General features: G+C 41.9%; 1 protein-coding gene across 22 annotated transcripts in view; it reads right to left on the bottom strand.

Annotated features, from left to right (window-relative positions):
• The window catches only part of NRCAM (neuronal cell adhesion molecule), a 72,409-nt gene that overhangs the window by 48,982 nt on the left and 1,649 nt on the right, over positions 1 to 21,778 (bottom strand). For 8 of the 22 annotated variants that reach the window (XM_044920035.1, XM_044920040.1, XM_021682910.1 and 5 more), the window contains exons 2-10: positions 21,160 to 21,177; positions 18,486 to 18,591; positions 16,087 to 16,283; positions 14,614 to 14,736; positions 8,871 to 9,041; positions 8,307 to 8,363; positions 6,387 to 6,498; positions 3,464 to 3,648; positions 1,909 to 2,040 (exon numbers count right to left, since the gene is read on the bottom strand). In XM_044920035.1, the coding sequence (XP_044775970.1) occupies positions 1,909 to 2,040; positions 3,464 to 3,648; positions 6,387 to 6,498; positions 8,307 to 8,363; positions 8,871 to 9,041; positions 14,614 to 14,736; positions 16,087 to 16,283; positions 18,486 to 18,591; positions 21,160 to 21,177 (1,101 nt within the window). The remainder of the gene's footprint in view (positions 1 to 1,908; positions 2,041 to 3,463; positions 3,649 to 6,386; positions 6,499 to 8,306; positions 8,364 to 8,870; positions 9,042 to 14,613; positions 14,737 to 16,086; positions 16,284 to 18,485; positions 18,592 to 21,159; positions 21,178 to 21,778) is intronic. The other 14 variants (XM_044920046.1, XM_044920047.1, XM_021682913.1 and 11 more) reach the window with 5 other exon arrangements.

Below are 21,778 nucleotides of genomic sequence, written 5' to 3'. Positions count from 1 at the left end.
CATGGCCACAGCTTCCCAATGCACAACCACAAAGTACTCTCTGCACTTCTTCCTGATCCCGATCATGGTTAAAATTGGGAGCAGAAATACCCAAGCCCCATTTGCCGGCCTCTGTGTAATCTGCATTCTCCCAGGAACATAATTTCCTTTCACAGTAAACACAGACTGTCTCTTTTAGAGTATCTGATAACTACTGCGTAGTGTGACACAAATTCCTAATAAAATTCATGGAACGGGGAGCTCTTCCTTGGTCTAGACCTGCCATTGTAAGACCTGGATGGTGAGCCACAGGGACTGAGCCATGGAAATCTGCCAGCATTTCTCAGATCCATCCTAGGGTGAAGACTATTTCAGAAAAGCCAGTTTAATGGACCTTTTAGTTATGTAGAAGTAGAACCAATTTTTGTCTCTGGCTTGGAGGCAATGAGGAGCAAAGCTGCTCTACTTCATAAGCCTGAACGTTGTCTTTATTGTGAGTCAAGAATATCTTTGCTAATTATTGTTATTGGCTAGAGGGTGAGCCTGAGTCTAGGTTTTAAATGAAAGCCAATTTTCTCTCTCTCTCTGGGTCTGGGTGTGAACTTCAAGAAGGGGAAAATGTGCAGAGATTCTCCTTCAAGCAGCCGCTGGTGGTGGCTGAGGCCGGGACAAAAGGAGAGCTGGTGTGCTCTCTCTCTTAGGAATCTGGGAGCAGGGAGGGGCAATATCCGATTTTAAGTTTGTTTTGTTTTGCCATCATCCTCAAGCCTTCCACTATCCGCAAGCCTTTCCCCAGGTTTTGTAAAGCTGGTGTCTGCTGTGATTTAGATTAATGGATGGGCCTGTGACCACACTTTGGGGGACCGTTCTGGGCAGCGTGGTGGCAGGCTGGAGAAGCTGGTTGAGAGAGCGAGAGCCACGAGTGGTCCAGGGAAGACGGCTGAAGGGGTGGCCCACAGCAGCCAGGCCTGCATCAGTACTGCTCCAGTGAGCTTGGCATACCTGGGGAGGGAAGACTAGGCAAAGACCGAGGGTCCTGCATGTAGTCACGGTCAGAGGGTATGTTCTTCTGTGGGCATTAAATGGGATGGTGACCTCTGAAGACCAGAGAACTGGGGAACATCTGGGCTGTGCTTAGGAATGAAAACTCTTTAAATGACCACAGCTGTGTCTCTTATTCTCGTCACAGCCTCCCCTCCGTGTCTCCTTGGACTCCTGTGCTGTCTCCACAAAACACTCGACATTCGGAACAGAGACGATCATCTGAACTCTGCAGGAATGTTTCTTTCTGACCCTGTCATTCTTCCCTGGATCCATGTAAAAAAACAGGAAATATTGCCAAGTCCTAATCAACACATGCCGTCACGTTAAGGGCACAGAGTACTCTGTCATAAAGAATATCTAAAGGTAATAAAATAAACATCCAAAGGTAATTTGGTGCCTCTTTTTTTTTTTTTTAACTTTTATTTTTTTATTGTTATGTTAATCCCCATACATTACATCATTAGTTTTAGATGTAGTGTTCCATGGTTCATTGTTTGCATATAAAACCCAGTGCTCCATTCAGTACTTGCCCTCTTTAATACCCATCACCAGGCTGACCCATCCTCCTGTCCTCCTCCCCTCTAGAACCCTCAGTTTGTTCTTCAGAGTCCATCGTCTCTCATGGTTCGTCTACCCCTCCGATTTCCCCCCCTTCATTCTTCCCCTCCTGCTATCTTCTTCTTTTTTTTTTTCTTAACATATATTGCATTATTTGTTTCAGAGGTACAGATCTGAGATTCAACAGCCTTAATTTGGTGCCTCTGTTTAAACTACACATGGCTTCCTTCCTCACCACCAGTGATTTTATCCCCACCTGTTCCCTGCTGAGATGTAGCTATGCTCTGAAAATGGACTGCAACCGCGGAGCCTGTCAAGGCAACTTACTTTCTCCTGGGACTCCATTCAATAACCAGCTAATTCTGGGCTTGGGGTTGCCATTGGCTCTGCACATCAGCCTCCCGTCCTCTCCTGGGGACAGCACAAGGTTTTGAGGTGCCATGATCCAGTATGGGGCCGCTTTGTGAATGAAAGAAAAAAAACCCACAAACACTTGAATCATACAAGTATTCTAGCAAATCTATTATGCTGAACTATTTTAATAATAAAAATATTTTGCAAAATATTTGTTAGCTTCCTTTTTTTAAGAGTAAATAAATTCATAAGTGATGCCTCAAAGAACACTTTAGATTTTCAAAAGAATGTTTCAAGAGATTCACAGACAACTATGTATTATTTCTAGAGCCTTTTGATACAAAGACCATCTCACTTTACATTAAATTAACCAGACATTAGAAACGTAACAGATTTCGCTAAGGTTATAGAGCAATTTACAGGGACAGATAGGGCTAAGAAACATGAATTTAGATTCTGAGCCCTGCAGAATACACATAATTATAAACCTGGGAAGGAAGTTAAAAAACTTCGCATTTTTGAGAAGTTGCAAAGTTAGGATAGAGAACTCCCATGAGCCCTTCATCTAGCTTTCTCTAATGTTCCCTTATATAACAATGGTTCAGTTATCAACACGAGAAATTAACACTGGTACAATACCATTAGCTAAACTACATCTTCTTCTACTAATGGCTTCTCTCTGTCCCAGGACCCTCTCCTGGATACCACATCGTCTTTACTTGTCTTGTCGCCATACTAGTTTCCTCCAATCTGACAGTTTCTTGGTCTTTCCTTGTCTTTCGTGACCTTGACACTTTTAAACAGTACTGATTGGTTATTTCATAGAATGTCTTTCAACTTGGGTTTGTCTGGTGTTTTTTCATGATCAGACTGAGGTTTTGGGTGATGGATCCCTCTTACTGCATCATTTTAGGGGGTCCACGATACCAACATGACTTTTTACTGCTTATGCTAACCTTGAGCACATGGTTAGGGTATTATCTGCCAGGTTTCTCTGTAAAGTTGCTATTTACCTGCTTTCCATAATCTATTCATTAGAAGTGAATCACTAAGTCCAGCCCACACTCAAGGGTGGGAAATTCAGCTCCATCTCCTTCCCAGAGGAAAGGTGAAGAATTTGTGAAAATATGTTAAACCTGCTTCCGTAACTAATTTTTGGGGTGTGTGTGTGAGAAGAAATACTTTGAGGCCAAGGGGATCCCCTGTTTCTCCTTAAAGTTTCATCCATCTTTCATCACTGGCTCTTGCCTGCAGGAGTTATAACCGTGGGATGTTAATGGTGATTTCTGGTTTCCCTCCTTCTTTCTACAGTTATTAATTGGAATTCTTCTACGAGGAAGGTTTGAGAAAGAGAATTTTTGACCTGATTTAGATGCACTCTAAAGAGCAGTGAGAAAAGAGGGTGTCAGGAATGTTGATATGAATTTACATTTATTATTAATTGAAGAATCAGATCAGAGGTGTATGTAATTGAAGATTTATGACTTCTCATGAAGGCAAGAGCCATGCATTTGAAACAATCGTATACCTTTAACTGTAACAGAAATGGTATGATGGATAGCTCCCAATGGGTTTTTGGCTATACACTGGTAATTTCCAGAGTCTGCTTCTGAAACCTGAATGATCTGTAGAGTTTTCTTGAAGTTCCTATAAAATGTCCGGTTGATGGGCAGTGTTCCATCTTCTTTTATCCAGTAAATAATTGGGGTAGGCCTGATAAGACAAATAAATATTATTAGAAAAGAAGTTCACCTCACTGCTTTTGAGGGTGAATCTTCATGAAAGTTGGTAACAACTTCTTTGTTTAAAGATCATGAGGACTAGAAAGACACTGTAACTAGCACTTTTATAAATAATGCTTAAGCCCCTGTAGCGAATTCTGTGAGCTAGCACCGTCAGGGAAGCAGCACTGTGGTAACGCATGGCACTCCATGACCTTTGACCTCCCTGATGTAATGAGCAGCCTAGCCTAGCGACTTCGCTGAAGGGGCCTCATTATTTTATTCTCTTCAAAGTTCTGATCAGTGAGACACTCTTCGAAAATTTTACAGGAAGGAATACGTTAATCGAAAGGCTTACTATGAAATTAATGATACTGAGTTTTTTTATCAGCTAGAGTTAAAAATGCAGAAAAAAAAAAGAGCTGATATATATATATATTTGTGCCCATGAACTTTTGCACACATTTCCCTATCAAATGGAAGAATTTTGATCTAGTGACTTTAGAAGATTTTTATGAGGGTAAAATAAAAATCCACTGGACACATTTACTAAGCACTGAACTACGGACCAAGTACTGAGTTGTGTGTTGGGAAGATAAAGACCAAAAAAAAAAAGGCCTAGGAACCTCAGGAAGATCACAATATTTGTCCTTAGAAATGCAAGTGGGATTAATTGGTTGATTGTAGAATTGCTTCTGGCTTGTGTAGCTGAATAGAAATAATTGAACATACTTCTTTGATGAAATAACTTCTAAAATAAAACCTGCTGTGAATATAAAAAGAGGTAGAAAATGTAAAGTCATTTTAAAAAGTGGAAGATACGAGACCCATGTGGTATCTGATAGCATATTCCGGTGTTTTTTTTTTTATTCAGATAATCTGCACCTCACATGATCTGAAGGTGAATGGATCATGGGGCTAGAAGCATGAGGTCAAACTAAGTCATGGATTGTTCTGGAAGCCTGCTTAGTATTCTACTGAACAGTTGTTAAGAATTAGAAATATTTTGATTCTGTGAGTCCTCCAGCTACTGGTTTGTAAATGATAAGAACCCCCAATATTAGTTTTATAACATCCCAAGGTTTTAAAAATTCTTTTGGAAGTTTTATGCAATTTCCAAATATCAACCATATTTTAGTTTTTACGTAATAGACTCTTCACAGGAAGGGGAATCACAAAATTGTGAGAATGGGTATCTCTACTCCCAAAAGGTTGGAGGTTGGTAGATTAAACTACTTTCTAACACCATGATGATGAAAACTGCAAGGGTTTGGGGGTTTGTTTTTTTATTCTGGTGGGAAGGATACATAATACATCTTTAAAGGGGCGTTTTGCTAGTTTCATTTATTTGAACTGAGTAGTGTGTGTTGTGATTCCCTGACGTGACCAGCAGAGGCCTCCACAGGTCTCCTGCAGTAAAGCCATTCCTGGAGGTCAGTTCTGGGAAGGATCGAGAAACTGTTGCATTACCAGGTCAGGACATGGGATCACGACAATGTTTCTGAGACTCCATTCAATGTTTTCAGCAAATGTGCCCACATCAATAGCACTTGCTCGGTGCCAGGGCTAAGATGGAACGATGTAGAAACTTGCCACTGATGTGCACCTAATTTAACAGCTGTCCTGAGGCATCTGCAAAGAAGCTAGGCTTGGGCGCCTGGGTGGCTCAGTTGGTTAAGCGACTGCCTTCGGCTCAGGTCATGATCCTGGAGTCCCTGGATCGAGTCCCGCATCGGGCTCCCTGCTCGGCAGGGAGTCTGCTTCTCCCTCTGACCCTCCTCCCTCTCATGCTCTCTGTCTCTCATTCTCTCTGTCTCAAATAAATAAATAAAATCTTTAAAAAAAAAAAAAAAAAAAGAAGCTAGGCTTGTGACCTGCCTACAGGAAGTAGTGGGAGGGACAGAGTGCCCATTCTGAGGCTAGACCCAAGAGCCCTAAGAGGCCGTGCATGTGCTTCTGTTGTTAGGAGAATAAGCCAGGGCTAGATGGCTGGAGGAACAGGAGAAACTCAAGGCCAAGAGCTGCCCTGCGAGCAGCCAGCAGACACCTGGAATTGTGAACCCTCAGCGGAGCTGCCCAGCAGAGGCATGAGCAGGCTCACCCTAAAACATCCCGCTCTAGCCCGTTACAGCAACTGCCCTGCGACCTGCGGATGAATGATTAACGATAAACAGCTATTGTTTTTAAGCCGCTAGGTTTTGAGGTTGTCTGTTACATAACAGTAGCAAAATACTACACCCTAATTGTAATCATAGCAACCATAAGGTGACTACTGATACTTATTTCAAGAGGAACACTATTATGAGAATATTTCAATAACAGGAGATTCATACAGCTTATTTTTGAAAACAATTATCACATTTTTCTTGATGCTTGATGGAATTAGTATAAGACAATGAGTGTTGCTGTAATATCAGCCTCTCTTCCGATTCAGCAGGTTTCTGTAAGAAATGTACAGCAAGACAGAAAGTGCAGGGGCGCCTGCGTGGCTCAGTCGGTTAAGAGTCTGCCTTCGGGCCCAGGCTCCTGGGATCGGGATCAAGCCCCCAGGTTGGCCTCCCTGCTTAGCAGGGAGTCTGCTTCTCCCGCTGCCCTCCCCTCCCCTGCCCACAGGCTCATGCTCTCTCCGGCCGGTGCTCTCTCTCTCTCTCTCAAATAAATGAATAAATAAATAAATAAATAAATAAATAAAATCTTAAAAAAAAAAAAAGACAGAAAGCGCGAACTCACAGTCCCTCTGCAATGCATTCCAGCGAAAGGACATTCCCTCTTAATTCTTCCTTATGACTGGCATTGCCTTCTGGAGTTAAAAAGGTTGGTGGCCTCTCTCTATTTGATTTTGCTGCAAACAATACAATCATATGGATTAAAAGTTATGAATATGTTTTTCTAGAAACACAGTTCACTGCCTAAAAATCTAATCCCTTTTCAAAACCACTTAACACTGTGAAATTCGTTAAACTGCACGTCCACACACTCTGCCTTACAAACACTGCTCACTCAGCAACGGAAACGATGTTGGTTACAGTAAGCACTAATACGAAGGACTATTTTACTCTTGTGCATTCCTTTAATTTGGGTTAGGTTTTTATGAATTTTTGGTGCTTTGGCAAATTTTCAAAATGTAGACATAGAGGAAAGTCACATTATCAAACTGCCCAACTCTTAAAATTAGTGCTCGGGTCAAAGTGAAAATTAAACATATCGCGGAAGATGTTAGATTTTTCTGAAAGCTGTGACTATGGAAGTGGGTAGTTTGGTTTACACTAGGGACAACATCATAGTCAATTCCATTGATTAATCATGGACATAAATCTGTGGGGGATGTCTAAATATCAAGATGCCCAAACTGCAAGGTTTATGGAAAACAAAACAAAACTAGAAAGTTATTGACAGAGGTCTGGCAAATTGTGTGCCATACATTAAGAATAATGAATGTTAAATAAATTGAACTTGGTTTCCTCAATGAAAAAATAAAGAGGCCTCAAGTCCGAGATCTCAGGGAGGCCCACGTAGGCTATCTTCCGTTTTATGGAAACCTTGTTTAAATGTGGCCTTACCTTCTAATGGCCTCTCAGAAAAACGTGAAGTAGGAATTATACCATCTTAAGGTTCTATAGCCCTTTACAGTTTTCAACACTTAAATGCATTATCTATTTGATGCTCACCAAAAGTGAGTGAAAAGGTAATATATGAATTATTCTCATTTCTCAGAAAAAAAAAACTGAATACCAGGGAAGGTATTACTTGAGAGAAATGAGAATTTTCCTAAGACTTTAGAAATTGTGGAGGAAACCTTACTTCTCTGAAATCACTTTGGGAACGGTTTTGAGACCCATCTTTTTCAGGATATATTAAAATCAAATAGTAAGGCAGAAGTTGTGGTATGCCTACTCCGGTCATTGATAGTACCTTAATGTTTTTACTTTATATCTCAAGGGTAAAAAATTAATACCGCAGAAATTCTGCCTTAGAGACCATTGAGAGGACCCTCATATCCAGAAACCACAATTTTCATTGATAGACCTTATACCTGAAAGTCACATTTCCCTTAAGGAAACCAAATTCTTTTCTTTTTAAAAGGATAAAGTTAAATGCTCTATTTTTAAAAAGGCTATTTCTACTGAAGATAGTGACTTGGTTTTAAACAAAACTAAGAGAAATGCTATTGCTAATTATATGACACCGATAATGTCATGTGAGAACAGATGGGAAATGTGATGTTTTACTATCAAAATCCACTTGATGTTAGTTGCTAACAGTTATTAAGACTGACGAGTTAGTATTCTAGCGGGTTAATGCACTCTTATTTGGTTAATGAGAAAAGTTTGTGAACAAGACAAAAAAATGAAAAATATAATTCTAAACATACATGAAAGTTTTTTTTTTCCAAATCACGGGAAATGGTGCTTCACATGAAAACAGTGATAATAATTTTTATTACTATACATACAACGTGCAAAATGTTTTAGTGACAGGACGTAAGCTTATAGCTAAATTTCATAGAAAACACACATTCGTTCTAGCAGTATTAAACATGGAACTAGGACTCTCATGAAGAAATTAGGTTTAATAGCTATGGAGGTGAAGTTAGTGAACTGAATTCTACGATGAAGGAGAGGAGCATCAATTGCAGTCACCGTAACTCACCACTATAAAACTCAGTGTCATTCAAATTAGCAGCTATGGTGTCATTCAATTCATCCACTGAAATAAACAGAATATTATGAAGAATGCAAAAAACAGGGGAGAGGGTACTATAAAAAGGTATCGGGCAACAAAAGCAAACGTATATAGCTATGCTGACCAAATGCCATCCCTAGCACGTAAACCCAGGCTTTTACATTGTACGTGACTGACTGACTGATGACTTCACTCAGCCACCCAGCCAGTAATATAGGGACACAAAACTGAAGCTGTAGGGCTGCTAATTAAAGGCACGCTGGGGCATAAAGCACACGCAAATGCTCCAGGGACCAAGTAGACCCAGAAAGTTACTGTGGAAACAGCAACAGTGAAATCAGCAAAGAATGTAAAATACAGTATCTAGGTTATGTGTGCTCTTTATCTGCCAACACGTCAGTAACTAGTCACGGGTAGTTTCCTGATCAATGAACTTGTGTACTTCAAAGTCAGTAGTGTTTACTAGTTAATATATCTTAGGCACACTTACAAACATCATTGAAAGAGAGAGTCAGGAGGCTGAGCTCTTACCTGAAATCACCTTCACGGAAATAGGTTGCTTCTGCTGTATGGTTTGAGTGTGATTAAATCTGGCATAACAGATATAGTCCTCACGGGTATCCTCTGGGAGAACATTGGAGAAGTAAAGGTCTCCGTTCAGACCTTGAGAAACTCTCTCACTTTGTGGAAGTCTCTGAAAGGCTGGAGAAAGGCAGAGAGACATCCAGATGATTCCATTGCAAAGTGGCCACTTTCCCAATGACCAAGACAGATGTATCTACTAATAGTTTGTGAACTTCACCAGAATTTTTTTTCCCCCTATAAAGCTCTTCAAGTAAAAGCAAGTAACTGTAGAAAAAAACAGCAGGACACATGAAAACTCCAGCTGCACCTGCCAAACCCTAATTTCTCTGGAGTGCGGGCAGAGATGAGATTAGAATCGTACAGTTAAGTGTTGTATTAAACAAGTGTAAACAAACAAAAAAATGCTTTACAAAAGAGTTTGTGGGACTTTTCCTAATATTTAAGTTAGTCCCTAACTGTTAAACACATATACACATGTATCTTGGAAAATGCGTTAAAAAAGGTTGTAAGGCTGTTAAGTTGGCTTGTCTCCACATGCTCGGTCAGACACCAGATACTGTGAGAGCACCTAACTTCAAACTAGGTTCCATGTGAGGCGCCCGGCATCTCAGGCTCCCTCCCTGCCTGAGCCCGTGGCCTCACTGAGGAATCGGGGAGCACACGGGGGCCATTCACAGCAGCGAGTGATGATGATGGAATGCTGTAGATGAGCCCCTCAGAGGCCACCCCAGCCCAGCCTACCCCCACTCCACGATTTTTTTCTTTCCTTCTAACCTACAATGTATTTTTACTTGGCCCGTGTGTGCTTTATTGCCCGTCTTTCTGCACTGGGACTTTAGGTTCCAGGAGGACAGAGAGGGTCTGCTGTATCCTTGAACCCACGCAGGGCCCTTGCTAGGGGCTCCGTGATTAAATGAAATGAAAGTCAGTACTTTCCCGGTTCATGCTTCACAGTTTACTTCCCCTCGGGTCCAGTTAAGGCACTGTCCAGCCTCAGGCACTGAAGGAAGGCTTTCTAAGTGGATGGAGGACTTGGGGAGGTGGGGACACTGATCTATGCATGAATTTACACTTGGGGGGCTAACATGCTTTTTTTTTTTTTTTTTTAAGATTTTACTTATTTATTTGACAGAGAAAGAGACAGCGAGAGAGGGGACACAAGCAGGGGGAGTGGGAGAGGGAGAAGCAGGCTTCAATGTGGGGCTCGATCCCAGAACCCTGGGATCATGACCTGAGTCAAAGGCAGACACTTAATGACTGAGCTACCCAGGCGCCCCAACATGCATGTTTTAAAGCTTCTGACTCAATTCCCGGAGCCCTAACTGAGCATTCTGTGCATCTGAAGTGAGAGAACGAGGAAACCTGCACACTCCAGCAGCCTTGGGGCTAGGCGTTCTGTCTTCTGGAGGACTCTCCAGTCTGAGCCAAGCAGTGGGCTCCTCCTGCAAAAGGCATCCTATCTAACACTATATGAAACGCAAAATTGTGGTCGAAAGCCTGCAGCTCCTCGGGGCAGGGAAATGTGGAGCCAGAGCCTGAAAGAATGCAGGTTAGCCATGTTAGCCAAGTTCTTGGCCACGATGGGGGCTTGGTTGGTGGTTGTAAATTCATGATTATAAGCCGTGAATGCCTAGAGAAAGGGTTGTTTCAAGAATAACTCAAGAGGCGGGCCTGGGTGGCTCAGTCAGTTAAGCGTCCGGCTCTCGATTTCAGCTCAGGTCATGATCTCGGGGTTGTGAGATCAAGCCCCACGTCAGGTTCCATGCCGGGTTTGGAACCTGCTTGGGATTCTCTTTCCCTCTCCCTCTGCTCCTCCTCACCCCTGCTCTTGCTCGCTCGCTCTCAAAAAAAATAAATAACTCAGGAAAATAATGTACACTTATTTAATGAATACAAAAAGTTAAAGATAAGTATTCATTTATTCTCTTCGGATTCTTGTGCTGTATTTTATTATTGATGGGTGTTGGTAGGTCAAATGAAAGGGAATGAGGCTTTAAGAGGGTGGTAGCACTTTGCTCTCTGAGATCCTTTGCCTTACACTTAGAAAAAAAAATGTATGCAGATAGGAAGAACTTGATAATGTCATCTTACAACAAGAATGCTACACAAATCTGAAAATTTTTTTGTATTCCAGATGCAATTTCATTTGAAGGGTCCAGATGGTTTGCTAAGAGCCTAAAAGGTAGGTAAATGACATAGCCCAGCAGTGCAATATGGAAAACAAAGTTACATATTCAGATGATTCTGAAACTTTACAAGTATTCGCCTATGTATTAAGTGAAAAGGTCATCATTTCTGGGTAAGAACCAAGGACCAAACACTGAGTCTCGTTTCGGCAGTGACATTTGGATACACCTCTCATTTACAACCGATTCGCTATGTATTCTTTCAAAATCTGTTCAAAAGCTGTTATGCAGTAACAGGAAAATATGTTTGTTCATTGATTCATTCACATATTTATTTTTCATTTCTTTGTGATACTTTCTCTGAATATTTTTCCATATAAGAGTCACAAATGGAAATTAAATATTCCAGCGAAATTTTCTCTTTAGAAATGTGAACAGTCTGTGAATTCAGAGGAAATCATGTCACTGAGAAGAGACTGTATTCCCTACAAATATTTTGCATTCCTTCCCACCAGTCCACCTAAACGATTCTTTTCAAGGTCAACAGTGATCCCCGTGTCGCCAAACTGAATAATTGTTTTTCAGTCAGCTCAGAAGTTATCTGATCTTTTGAAACAGTTGATTGTTCTGTCTTCTTGACATTTTGCTTCACCTTATCCCAAGGACACTGCTCTGTCTCTGTTCTCTTCCTCCCTCAGGGTCTGTTCCTTCCCATCTGCTTTGCTGGTTTGTCCCTAAGTTCCGCTGGGCGGCTCCTGATCTCCACATCCCAGGCTTTGCTCTGCCCCCATAACTAGCTGGTTAGGTCCAGGTATAGTCAACCCCCAGTTCTCTCACCCAGCCCCTGGCTCTAGGAGCACCTCTGCTCTACCATTCCTGCATTGCTGACCAGAGCCTGGCATCTGCCTTCCAAGTCCTGCTGGGCACCTCCTCATGGCTATCCTCCAGGCCTCCAGGTCTCTCACCTCCACAACCCTGGTTTCCTGGTCTCCAAGCAGAACCCCAAGCTACCTCTAAGGTAATATGCTAACCTATTAGCAGAGGAGGAGAGGCGGCAACAAACAGTTCCCTTAAGGATAGTACCGGCGTAGACAGATGTGAAATGGCCTAATGGATGACTTTATTCTGTGTGCTTCAGTTTCTGGAAAGATGACAAGATGCTCCACATTACTAATCGTCAGGGAAATGCAAATGAAAACCACAGGTTTAATTACCTCACACCTGTCAGAACGGCTATTACATATAAGAAAAAATAACAATAATGAGTGTTGGTGAGGATGTGGAGAAAAGGAACCCTCCTACACTGTTGGTGGGAATGCAAGCTGGTGCAGCCACTCCGGAAAACAGTATGGCGGTTCCTCAAAAAGTTGAAAATAGAGCTACCATATGATCCAGCAATTCCACCTTCTGTGTACTTATCCAAAGAAAATGAATATACCCATTTGAAGAGACACATGCACTCCATGTTTTTTGCAGCATTATTCACAACAGCCAAGACAGGGAAGCAACCCAAGTGTCCACCCATAGATGAATGGATAAAGAAGACATGGTATATAGACAATGGACTACCACACAACATTAAAAAGAATGAAATCTTGCCATTTGCGACAGTATGGATGGACCCAGAGAGTATTAAGTGAAATAAGTCAGACAGGGAAAGACAAATACCACATAATTTCGCTTATATGTAGAATCTAAAACAAACAAACAAACAAGAGACTCACAGATACAGGAAACAAACCATTGGTTACCAGAATTGAGGAGGGGTTGGGGGATGGGCAAAATAGGTGAAGGGAATTAAGAAGTACAAACTTCCAGTAATAAAATGAGTAAGTCATGGGATGTACTGTACAGCACAGGGAATAAGTCATATTGTAATAACTCTGTATAGTGACAGATGGTAACTAGACTTGTTGTGGGGATCATTCCATAATGTATAAAAGTATGAAATCACTATGATGTACACCTGCAACTAACAGGACATTGTCAATTATATTTCGATAAAAAACATATAAAAAAATAAAAAGTAGAACGAATAATCGGACATGCCCCATAGAGTTGTTGTAAAAAATTGATGAGATAACCCACGTAAAATTCTCAGCAAAGGGACTGGCACTTCATAAATGCCCAATAAATATAAGCTGTTGTTGGAGATTAAAAAAAAAAACAACCTGAATGACAAAAGGTAACACATCCCAAATAGCTTGAATCCCTGCCCCCAGCCTCAGGATTCTGCTTTTTCAGGAAATGGTGATTCCGTGTTGTCAGCTGCTCAGTGTTCAGCTCTGGAGTTATCTTTGGTCGCTCCCTCTCACGCCCCCAGCCCGATCCCAAGAAATCCTGGAGGCTCCATGTCCACAATATATCCAGAAGCTTTTTGTTCCCGCCTGACGGTCACGACCCAAGTCCATGTCACCATCAGCTTCTGCCTGGATTTCAGCAGGGGCCACCTGGCGGTGCCCCTACCCCGCCTTTGTCCCCTCTGCAACCCACACAGGAACTGCAGGAGGGCTAATGCTAGCTGGTTAGGTCCAGGTATAGTCACTCCTTCCGTGTCTCCCCGCTTCATTCAGAGCAAAAGCCAAAGCCCTCTGTACTGAGCCCCGGACTTCTCCGACCTTGTCTGTCTCCCTCCCGCTGGGTTCCCGCGGTCTGGCCACGCTGCCCTCTGGGGCTTTCCAGGCACTAGGATGCTCCTGCCTCAGAGGGCCTGCGGTTTCCCTTCCACCTGGACATTTAGGGGCCTGCCTTGCTCTCTCATTCCTCTAAGTCTCTGCTCAAAACGCTGCTTCTTTTTCTTTTTTTTTTTTAAGATTTTATTTATTTATTTGAGAGAGAGAGAGAACACAAGAATGGGGTGAGAGGCAGAGGGAGAAGCAGACTCCCCGCTGAGCAGGGAGCCTGCCACGGGACTCGATCCCAGGACCCCGGGATCATGACCTGAGCCGAAAGGCAGACGCTTCATCAACTGAGCCACCCAGATGTCCCTGCTTATTTTTCTTCATAGAACTTATTGTCAACTGACGCCTACTTTATTTATTTATTTATTTTTAGAAGATTTTATTTATTTATTTGACAGAGAGAGACACAGCGAGAGAAGGAACACAAGCAGGGGGAGTGGGAGAAGGAGAAGCAGGCTTCCCGCCAGAGCAGGGAGCCTGATGCGGGACTCGATCCCAGGACCCTGGGATCATGACCTGAGCTGATGGCAGACGTTTAACAACTGAGCCACTCAGGCGCCCCCTGACGCCTACTTTATAAATGCATTGATTTCTGCTTCTGTCTTCACCCCCAACTATTCCCACTGCATAGAATATGAGCTTGGTGGAAGCAGGAAATTTGGTTTCTTTAGAGCGGTGCCTGGTATACAGTAGGTGCTCAAGAAAATCATGTTGCTTATTTCATGACATGTTATTTATTTCAACGAGCATTTCTTTTTTTTTTTGAGCATCTCTAAAACACCTTATAAACATTTTTATGAATCATGAGAGGTAACAATTCATTGTGACAGCAAGCAATCATAAGAATCTTGAAGACAGAAAGTTCTTATTTTTAAAACTTACAATTATCCATCCAGAATATTATAGGTGGTGGTAATCCAAGAGGGGGTCTGCAGGGAAGGATCAGAGACTGGCCATTTCGAAGTATTATTGGTTCAAGTTTTTCTTTGGTCCACAGCGGTGATCCTATGATATAAAATAATAACTTCTAAGTTATTTCTGCATTGAAAAATAAAAGAGCACTAGAAAGGAAGACAAAATAAACTTTTGGGGGGAATAGTAATTCAGAATTCACATACATTAAGACAACAAGAAAATAACTTTTAAATCCAATGCTAAAAAAATGATGATTTTTATTCACTGCCATTAATAGTATAAATGCTGACACAGCAATTCCATGTCTAAAAGTTTGTATTATTAAATAAATCATTAAGAAGATACATTATAGGGGTGCCTGGGTGGCTCAGTTGGTTAAGCGTCTGCCTTCAGCTCAGGTCATGATCCCAGGGTCCTGGGATGGAGCCCCGCATCAGGCTCCCTGCTCCGCGGGGAGTCTGCTTCTCCCTCTGACCCTCCCTCTTCTCATGATCTCTCTCTCTCCCATTCTCTCTCTCAAATAAATGAATAAAATCTTAAAAAAAAAAAAGCATGCTGCGGTGTGTAAAAAAAAAAAGAAGATGCATCATAATTTCGCTACGAGCGTGTTCTTTACGAAAAAATGGAAGGCACTAAATGTCAAAACGTTTGTTTAAACGAATAATTGTGCACCTACACTTTTGAGTGTCATATAGTAAGTATACGTATGTAGAAGATTGATATGAGAATATACATGATACGTAGATAAGTTAGAAAAGGTTATAAAATAGTACTTCAGAATGAGCTCCGTTGGAACACATACACGCAAATCTGCCTAGAAAATGTGGAAAGAGCAGTGGGCACTTGCTTGAATGGAAAGAGTCATGAGTAAATTTTTCAATTTCTTTTTTGTTATTTGTAATTTTTTCCCCAATAATGAACACAGGTAATAACAAGTTTTCAAAATGACCAGAACTGCAAATGGCTATGTTCTTTAAATACATGCTCTTTAAATACAAGTTGTTGAGAGGACGTGGGTAGTGACTACTGCAAAAAGAGCCACAATTATCTCAAGGTAGTGAGGTCCCTCTATTTCCAGTGAAACTTAGAAACAAAAATGTTAATTACCCATTACCCATTTCATACTGAATTTATTTCCGTCGGGCTGTCGGAAGTTTGCTCATATATAAGATACGTGAGAAATTAATAATTTGATCAATTTGGGGAAGAAACGCTTTTCTTACTCCTGGTGTTTTATTCTGGACTCGCATAAAAGACATACTGGGTTGGCAAAGCATTAGGCTAGTGGAAAGGAGCAAGAATTTTCAGGCAAAACAAAGTGAGAGTACTGGAATCAATGGCATTGCTTTCTTGTAATAGTATCTAGATGAGGTCACAGATGCTGAGTCTCAGAGCCATCCTTAAAAATAGGGTCCTGTTTGGCAGACAAGTCCCACTTACTGGAAGGACGGACAACAATATTATTAGAAATTGCCGCTCCGCGCTCGTTCCTGGCTGTGCACTGATAGACCCCTTCGTAGGTCTCTGCTTTCCCTTCGCTCATGATGTTGATCGTGAGGGTTCCTGAGCCGGGCTTCATGGTGACAAGAGGGTCCTTATCTATGTCAAAATGCGTCCCATTGCGGGTCCAGGAGAAGCTGCCCAACACATCAAGCATTAAACTTGTTAACAGTCCACAAAAACAGGATGACTTCCTCTTTCACAAATTCCTAGCCGTTTTGTAGGCTTCTAGAGATAATGATTACATTTTAATATTCAGTGAAAGAGCAATAGGCTCCATACCTAAAATGTGTCATTGAATCAGAGCTTAGAAAAAAGGGCTGCAAGACTGTTTAATCACAGACCTGTACCTCTGAAACAAATAATACATTATACGTTAAAAAAAAAAAAAAAAAGAAGATAGCAGGAAGGGAAAAATGATGGGGGGGGAGACGAACCATGAGAGACTATGGACTCTGAGAAACAAACTGAGGGTTCTAGAGGGGAGGGGGGTGGGGGGATGGGTTAGTCTGGTAATGGGTATTAAGGAGGGCACGTTCTGCATGGAGCACTGGGTGTTATATGCAAACAATGAATCATGGAACACTACATCAAAAACTAATGATGTAATGTATGGTGATTAACGTAACATAATAAAAAAAGAAATGTACCATTTTAAGGTACATGTCTTCATTTAGAACTAGCCGAAATCTGTCTCAAGGAAATCAGGCACACAAATTGCCTGTCATTTTTCAAAGAAAATACAGAAAGTAGGTCTCCGAGGCACGTTCTCTTAGAGCTTTATTAGCATTTTTATTGTAAACTCCATTGTTCACAGAGTTGATAACCTGTCTATAAAATTTTGCTCTGGGCTGAAATGTGACAAGAAAGGCCTTCCCAGGTACTGGTACATGAGTGCATTTGAAAGGGATCAGGCCAGTTTCAAGTTAGCAAAATGCAAAGTGTAAGTTGGGGGAAGGGGGTGAGAACGAGGTCAGTGGTGTTTTCAATGTTGGCTATTAAAAGTGGTAATTCTCTATAAAACACATTTTGAGAATTCTCAATTCCAGAAGAGATGATTTTGTAAATTCCTCAGGAAGTATTTCAAATTGTCAACTGCAATTCTTCTTTTTCCATTTTATTTATAGAAAAGACTGCCTGGAACAGAAGTTGTGGCGCTCGTGTAATGAAATACAACTAGTCATAAATCCACAGTGGCCACATTTATACAGAGGCACTGAGCTCTAGACCTCACTGTGTTTTGCCTGCCCACTGGGATTTCCCTTCCCACTCCTTACCCTTTGGCAGTGGTTGTCCCAACATCTCGGGGCGGGAGGTGGTGGTAAGTGGGAGCTACCGACGGAGAGAAGGCAGAGACCAGGGATGCTGCTAAATGTCTGATAATGCGCATGACAGTCCCCGTTCCCACAACAAAAAACTATCTGGCCCAAAATAGTAGTGCAAAACTATCTGGCCCAAAATAGTAATCCTGCCTTATAGAGAGTGGCAGGAAGTGTCACATCAGTGTGAACCTGAAGGGGGACTCCATGAAATGACATCACCTTGGGGCTTGGGTGCTAGAGGTTTCTAACAATATGGCAGAACATACTGTTTTGAAGCAAACTCTTCAAAGGGTGTTTTTGATACACTGCAGTATTTAGTACCAGCTGATTTTTTTCTCAGGTGCCAGTTTGTGGTAGTTGGGTAAGGCTGGCAATAGACAGACTTGGAAAGGAAAGATCTAGAGACTTTCACTTCTTTATTATCTAAAAATCCATACTACTTTTAATAATAATAATCCAACTCTCCAAACTTCCCATATATAACTGCGCAAGTGCCGGAGCATCTGCTGAGTAGTAGCATGGAGGAGCATTACCAGGCATCAGTGTCCCATCTACAACATCTATTGGTTGGACCAGATAACCTTTCATGTCCCTCCCACCTCTAAACTTCTGTGCAGTGCTCACGCCAGGATCCATATGGAGAATCCTCAGTACTGAGCCCTGCCAAGTCTGAAAATCCACTCAGGACTATTTTATAGACCTCTACAGAGCAAGGAGGGATCTTTGAAGCCATCAAGTTCAACTTCTTTATTTTATAGAAGAAGAAACTGAGGCCCAGAGAAAACAGGTTTGCCCATGTCATAAGGGCGGTAGAGCCCTTAGAAGGCTTTCGTTCACATCTCCCTATAATTTTGGAGCATTTTGCAGAAGGGTGTGAGTCCAGAAATGCAATCAATTATCTGGGTGTCCAAGAAAAACAATCTGACTTCAATTCATCAGAAAGACAATAGGCAGGACCTATCACCATAATACCAATGTTTATGTTCAGTTCTATAACAGAGCAGAAAGCACACCCACCTTGGAGGAGGTTTCCCTTTGGCCTCACACTGGATTACGATATTCTCTCGAGGGTCAATAATGTAATCTTTTGGAGACTGTTGAGTAATGGTTGGAGGCTGTACCACTTAATTGTAGAAAGAAGAACAGTGTAAAGAAATCACTTAAGATCATAATAAAAATCATTCTATGTCAAAATCACTTACCCTAGACTGACTGTGCTCCAAATGTTTTTAGCAATTTCAATGGTGGCAGCACATACGTTACTAGATTTTTTAACTAAAAGTCTCCTAAAACTTTGAAGTCAAAGCACAACTTCCTTTTGGTAACTTTATAGGGATTCACAGAGCCCATTTCACCCCCACTACAAGTTTGGGAAAATAATTACCAATACAAGCTTAATATTAAGACCATTTCTCTTCTGATGTAACAATGAGAAATTCCTGTGATTTTTTTGGTTCCAATGATGCTTTTCAATAAAATTTAAGTTATGAGGTAAATGGGCATTTCTTAGGAAAGAGTAACTGACTTATAGTTTATTAGTGTGCTAATGTAAATTAATATATGTTGGGAACAAATCAATTTGGGAAGTTAGCGTTGAAAAGATGGGTAAATCAGAGACTTGGCATGTCTTATTAGAGCCAGGAGGTAAGTGGCTATTAGCAGCAAAGATAAAACAGTCTCGTTTAGAAGATCAGTGGAACTGGGAAGTGCTCGGTTACAGGAGACCTTTCCATTTTGCTCTTCAAAGTGCTATCCGATCATTTATTTTCAAATCCTATGGAGAAGAGAACCAAACTCTCCCAGTAGAAGCCACTGCCTTGTATAACTCCAGGGAGAGCCGTTCATACAGACCAGGGTTCTCAACCTAGGGTCCCCTCGGGGGACGTTTGGACATTTCTGGAAGCAATGTTGGTTGTCACCCTTGGGGCAGGAGGTGGTAGCGGCATCTGTCTGGTAGAGGCCAGAGATGCTGCTAAGCATCTTACAGGACAGCCCTCCCCCTCCCCCAACAAAGACTTATCTAGATCATTTAAGCTTTTCCCTTTCTGCCCATGCTCTGTGCTTCGTGAAACCTCCTTCACCTGCGAACCAAGCGTTTCCCAAAGTTTACTCATCGCCCTCTGCTCTTGTCTTTCTTTACTGTGGTTAATCGTTGCCAGGGCTAAATGTATCATTTCCATGTCTGATGGCCTATAAAGCGGCCAACATGATTCTCTTCACTTGTTTGGTCTTCTTGCTGCCCACTGTGATGGACACTAAATGCTGGCTCTGACCATCCAAATAACACCTAAAGCCCAGATCAAAAACAGAGCTCGCTCCTGTCATCATTTATTATGCACCTAGTAACTGCTGGATACTCAACAGTACCATTTACCCCCTCCCTTTAGTGAGAGCCACCCCTGTCTCATGCTCCCGCTCGGCCGGCTGCCCTTCCTAGCCTCCACCACCCTACAAAGAACCCTCAGTCTCGAAGCCCTGTCGGTTCCCTGTGCTGGGTAGTACCCGGGCTGGGGGTCGAGAACCCGCCTGATTCTTTCTTACCAGCTGTGAGACTTCCAGCAAGTTTCTTACCTTCTGTAAGCCCCACTTTCCTTGGAGGGAAAATGGGGTTTAAAAGTGGTTATCTACCTTCTAGGGCCACTGGGAGCAGTAAATAAAAGAATCTGTGGAAAATTCTTAGTACGTGCCACTACCATAATGGTTCAGCGTGGGCTCTGTGCAAATCATTGTCATAATCATTTTTATTTGGACCAGCTTCATCTTTGAGTGATCCTTTAGGCTCTGGGAGTATAGAGTTTGGGATGATGGAAAGAAGCCTGGCATTTCACACCTGAACGGTGGATACCCAGGTGGTGGTGGGGGGGACTGTGAGGAGTGCCTCAGTCCAATTCCTTATATTTTTCTGCGAGTGACAGAGGTGCAAGTCTGGTGGTTTCAAACCCAGAAATTCTGTTCACATGTCTGCCGCAGAGCTAGTTAGATGCCCTCCTCTAACTGTCAGGAGTCTACTGTCTACGGGCACCACTTTGAGCAGTGCTTAGGTCACCTGGCAACTAACAAACGCTTTGAAGAAGTAGGGGGGAAAGGTGATTTTACATGATTTTCCTGGTTAATCCAATCTCAAAGGATTTTTTCAAATGCCCGAAAACTCTGTTTTTGAGCAGTAATTTCTGCTTAGAGCAAGCCCCTCAGAAACGGTGTAAGTGGGGGCTGCTTAACTGTCTTTTGCTCTCTTCAAAACAATATTCAATTTCACCGGGCCGTTATACTGCTGGGATGCTAGCCTACACAGTCCTGAAGAAGTTTGGCGAGGCACAGTCTGGAAGATACCGAAAGACATGCCTTGATGCCAGCAAGCATTTAATGGCATTTAGACCCAGACAGCCATTTTCTTTAAATTTTGTGAATTTTCTCACTGAGTTACATCAGATGCGAATAAAGCTTGCAAGTTAGTCGAGCAGCATACTGGTAAAAGAAAGAGTAATACCTGAGTCTTCAGAATTCATGCAGGGCATATATTAAACTTGCTTTCTTGGTATTTAAATGCAATGTTTAGCCATAGGAAACGCACATGCTCAAAAAGACGTTAGTCACAACTCCTAAAGCTGTGCATTCAATTCACAGTATTAATTCAAAAACAAAGACATGGTCAAGTTTTCACACTGCCTAATAATTACAGAAAGACACTTACAGTCTTCAAGAAGTTTTGCTTTTTCCCCATCAATATCAGCAGGTGAGTGGGCAAACAGGATTAAAGAAAACCAGATGTTAGTAATAAGAACGTTAGCACCCTGGAGATAAAAGGGGCATCTTGTCTATTTGGTTTGACCTAAAAAACCAGTACAGTGAACGTGGAAGTCGTGAGGTTGTAAAAGAAAGACACTCCCATTATGGCTTTGTTTACTCCTGCAGCAGCCATCCCACATAAACATATGGAAGAACAAAAGGAACGCTTTCAGCAAAAAAGGATTCTTCCAGGACTAGGAATGGCTAATTCCATTCCGTACATGTGCTGGACAAGTCATTATGTTCAATTTGAAAAAGAGCTGAAATTTACAATTAATGTGAGTTGTCACATACTGTGTTGTGTCTGATCCTATTATCCCAGACATCACTAGGCCCATGGTAATAATACCTAACAACTGGACATCACTACAGTGCCAATGCTCCATCCGAGCCAAATGCAATACCAGTGTTGGGTTTTTACATTTCTATGGTTAATCTGCAAGTCAGTAATTGAAGTTTTCAGCTGTTAGCATATTTCTACTTCAGAATTCCTCCTCACCGAGGGGTTGCTAGTACCCGCGCCA

The sequence above is a fragment of the Neomonachus schauinslandi genome, chromosome 12 (assembly GCF_002201575.2).
Source record: "Neomonachus schauinslandi chromosome 12, ASM220157v2, whole genome shotgun sequence".
Classification (NCBI taxonomy): domain Eukaryota; kingdom Metazoa; phylum Chordata; class Mammalia; order Carnivora; family Phocidae; genus Neomonachus; species Neomonachus schauinslandi.
Note: the sequence above shows the minus strand (reverse complement) of the source record. Positions and strands in the feature narration are given on the sequence as shown.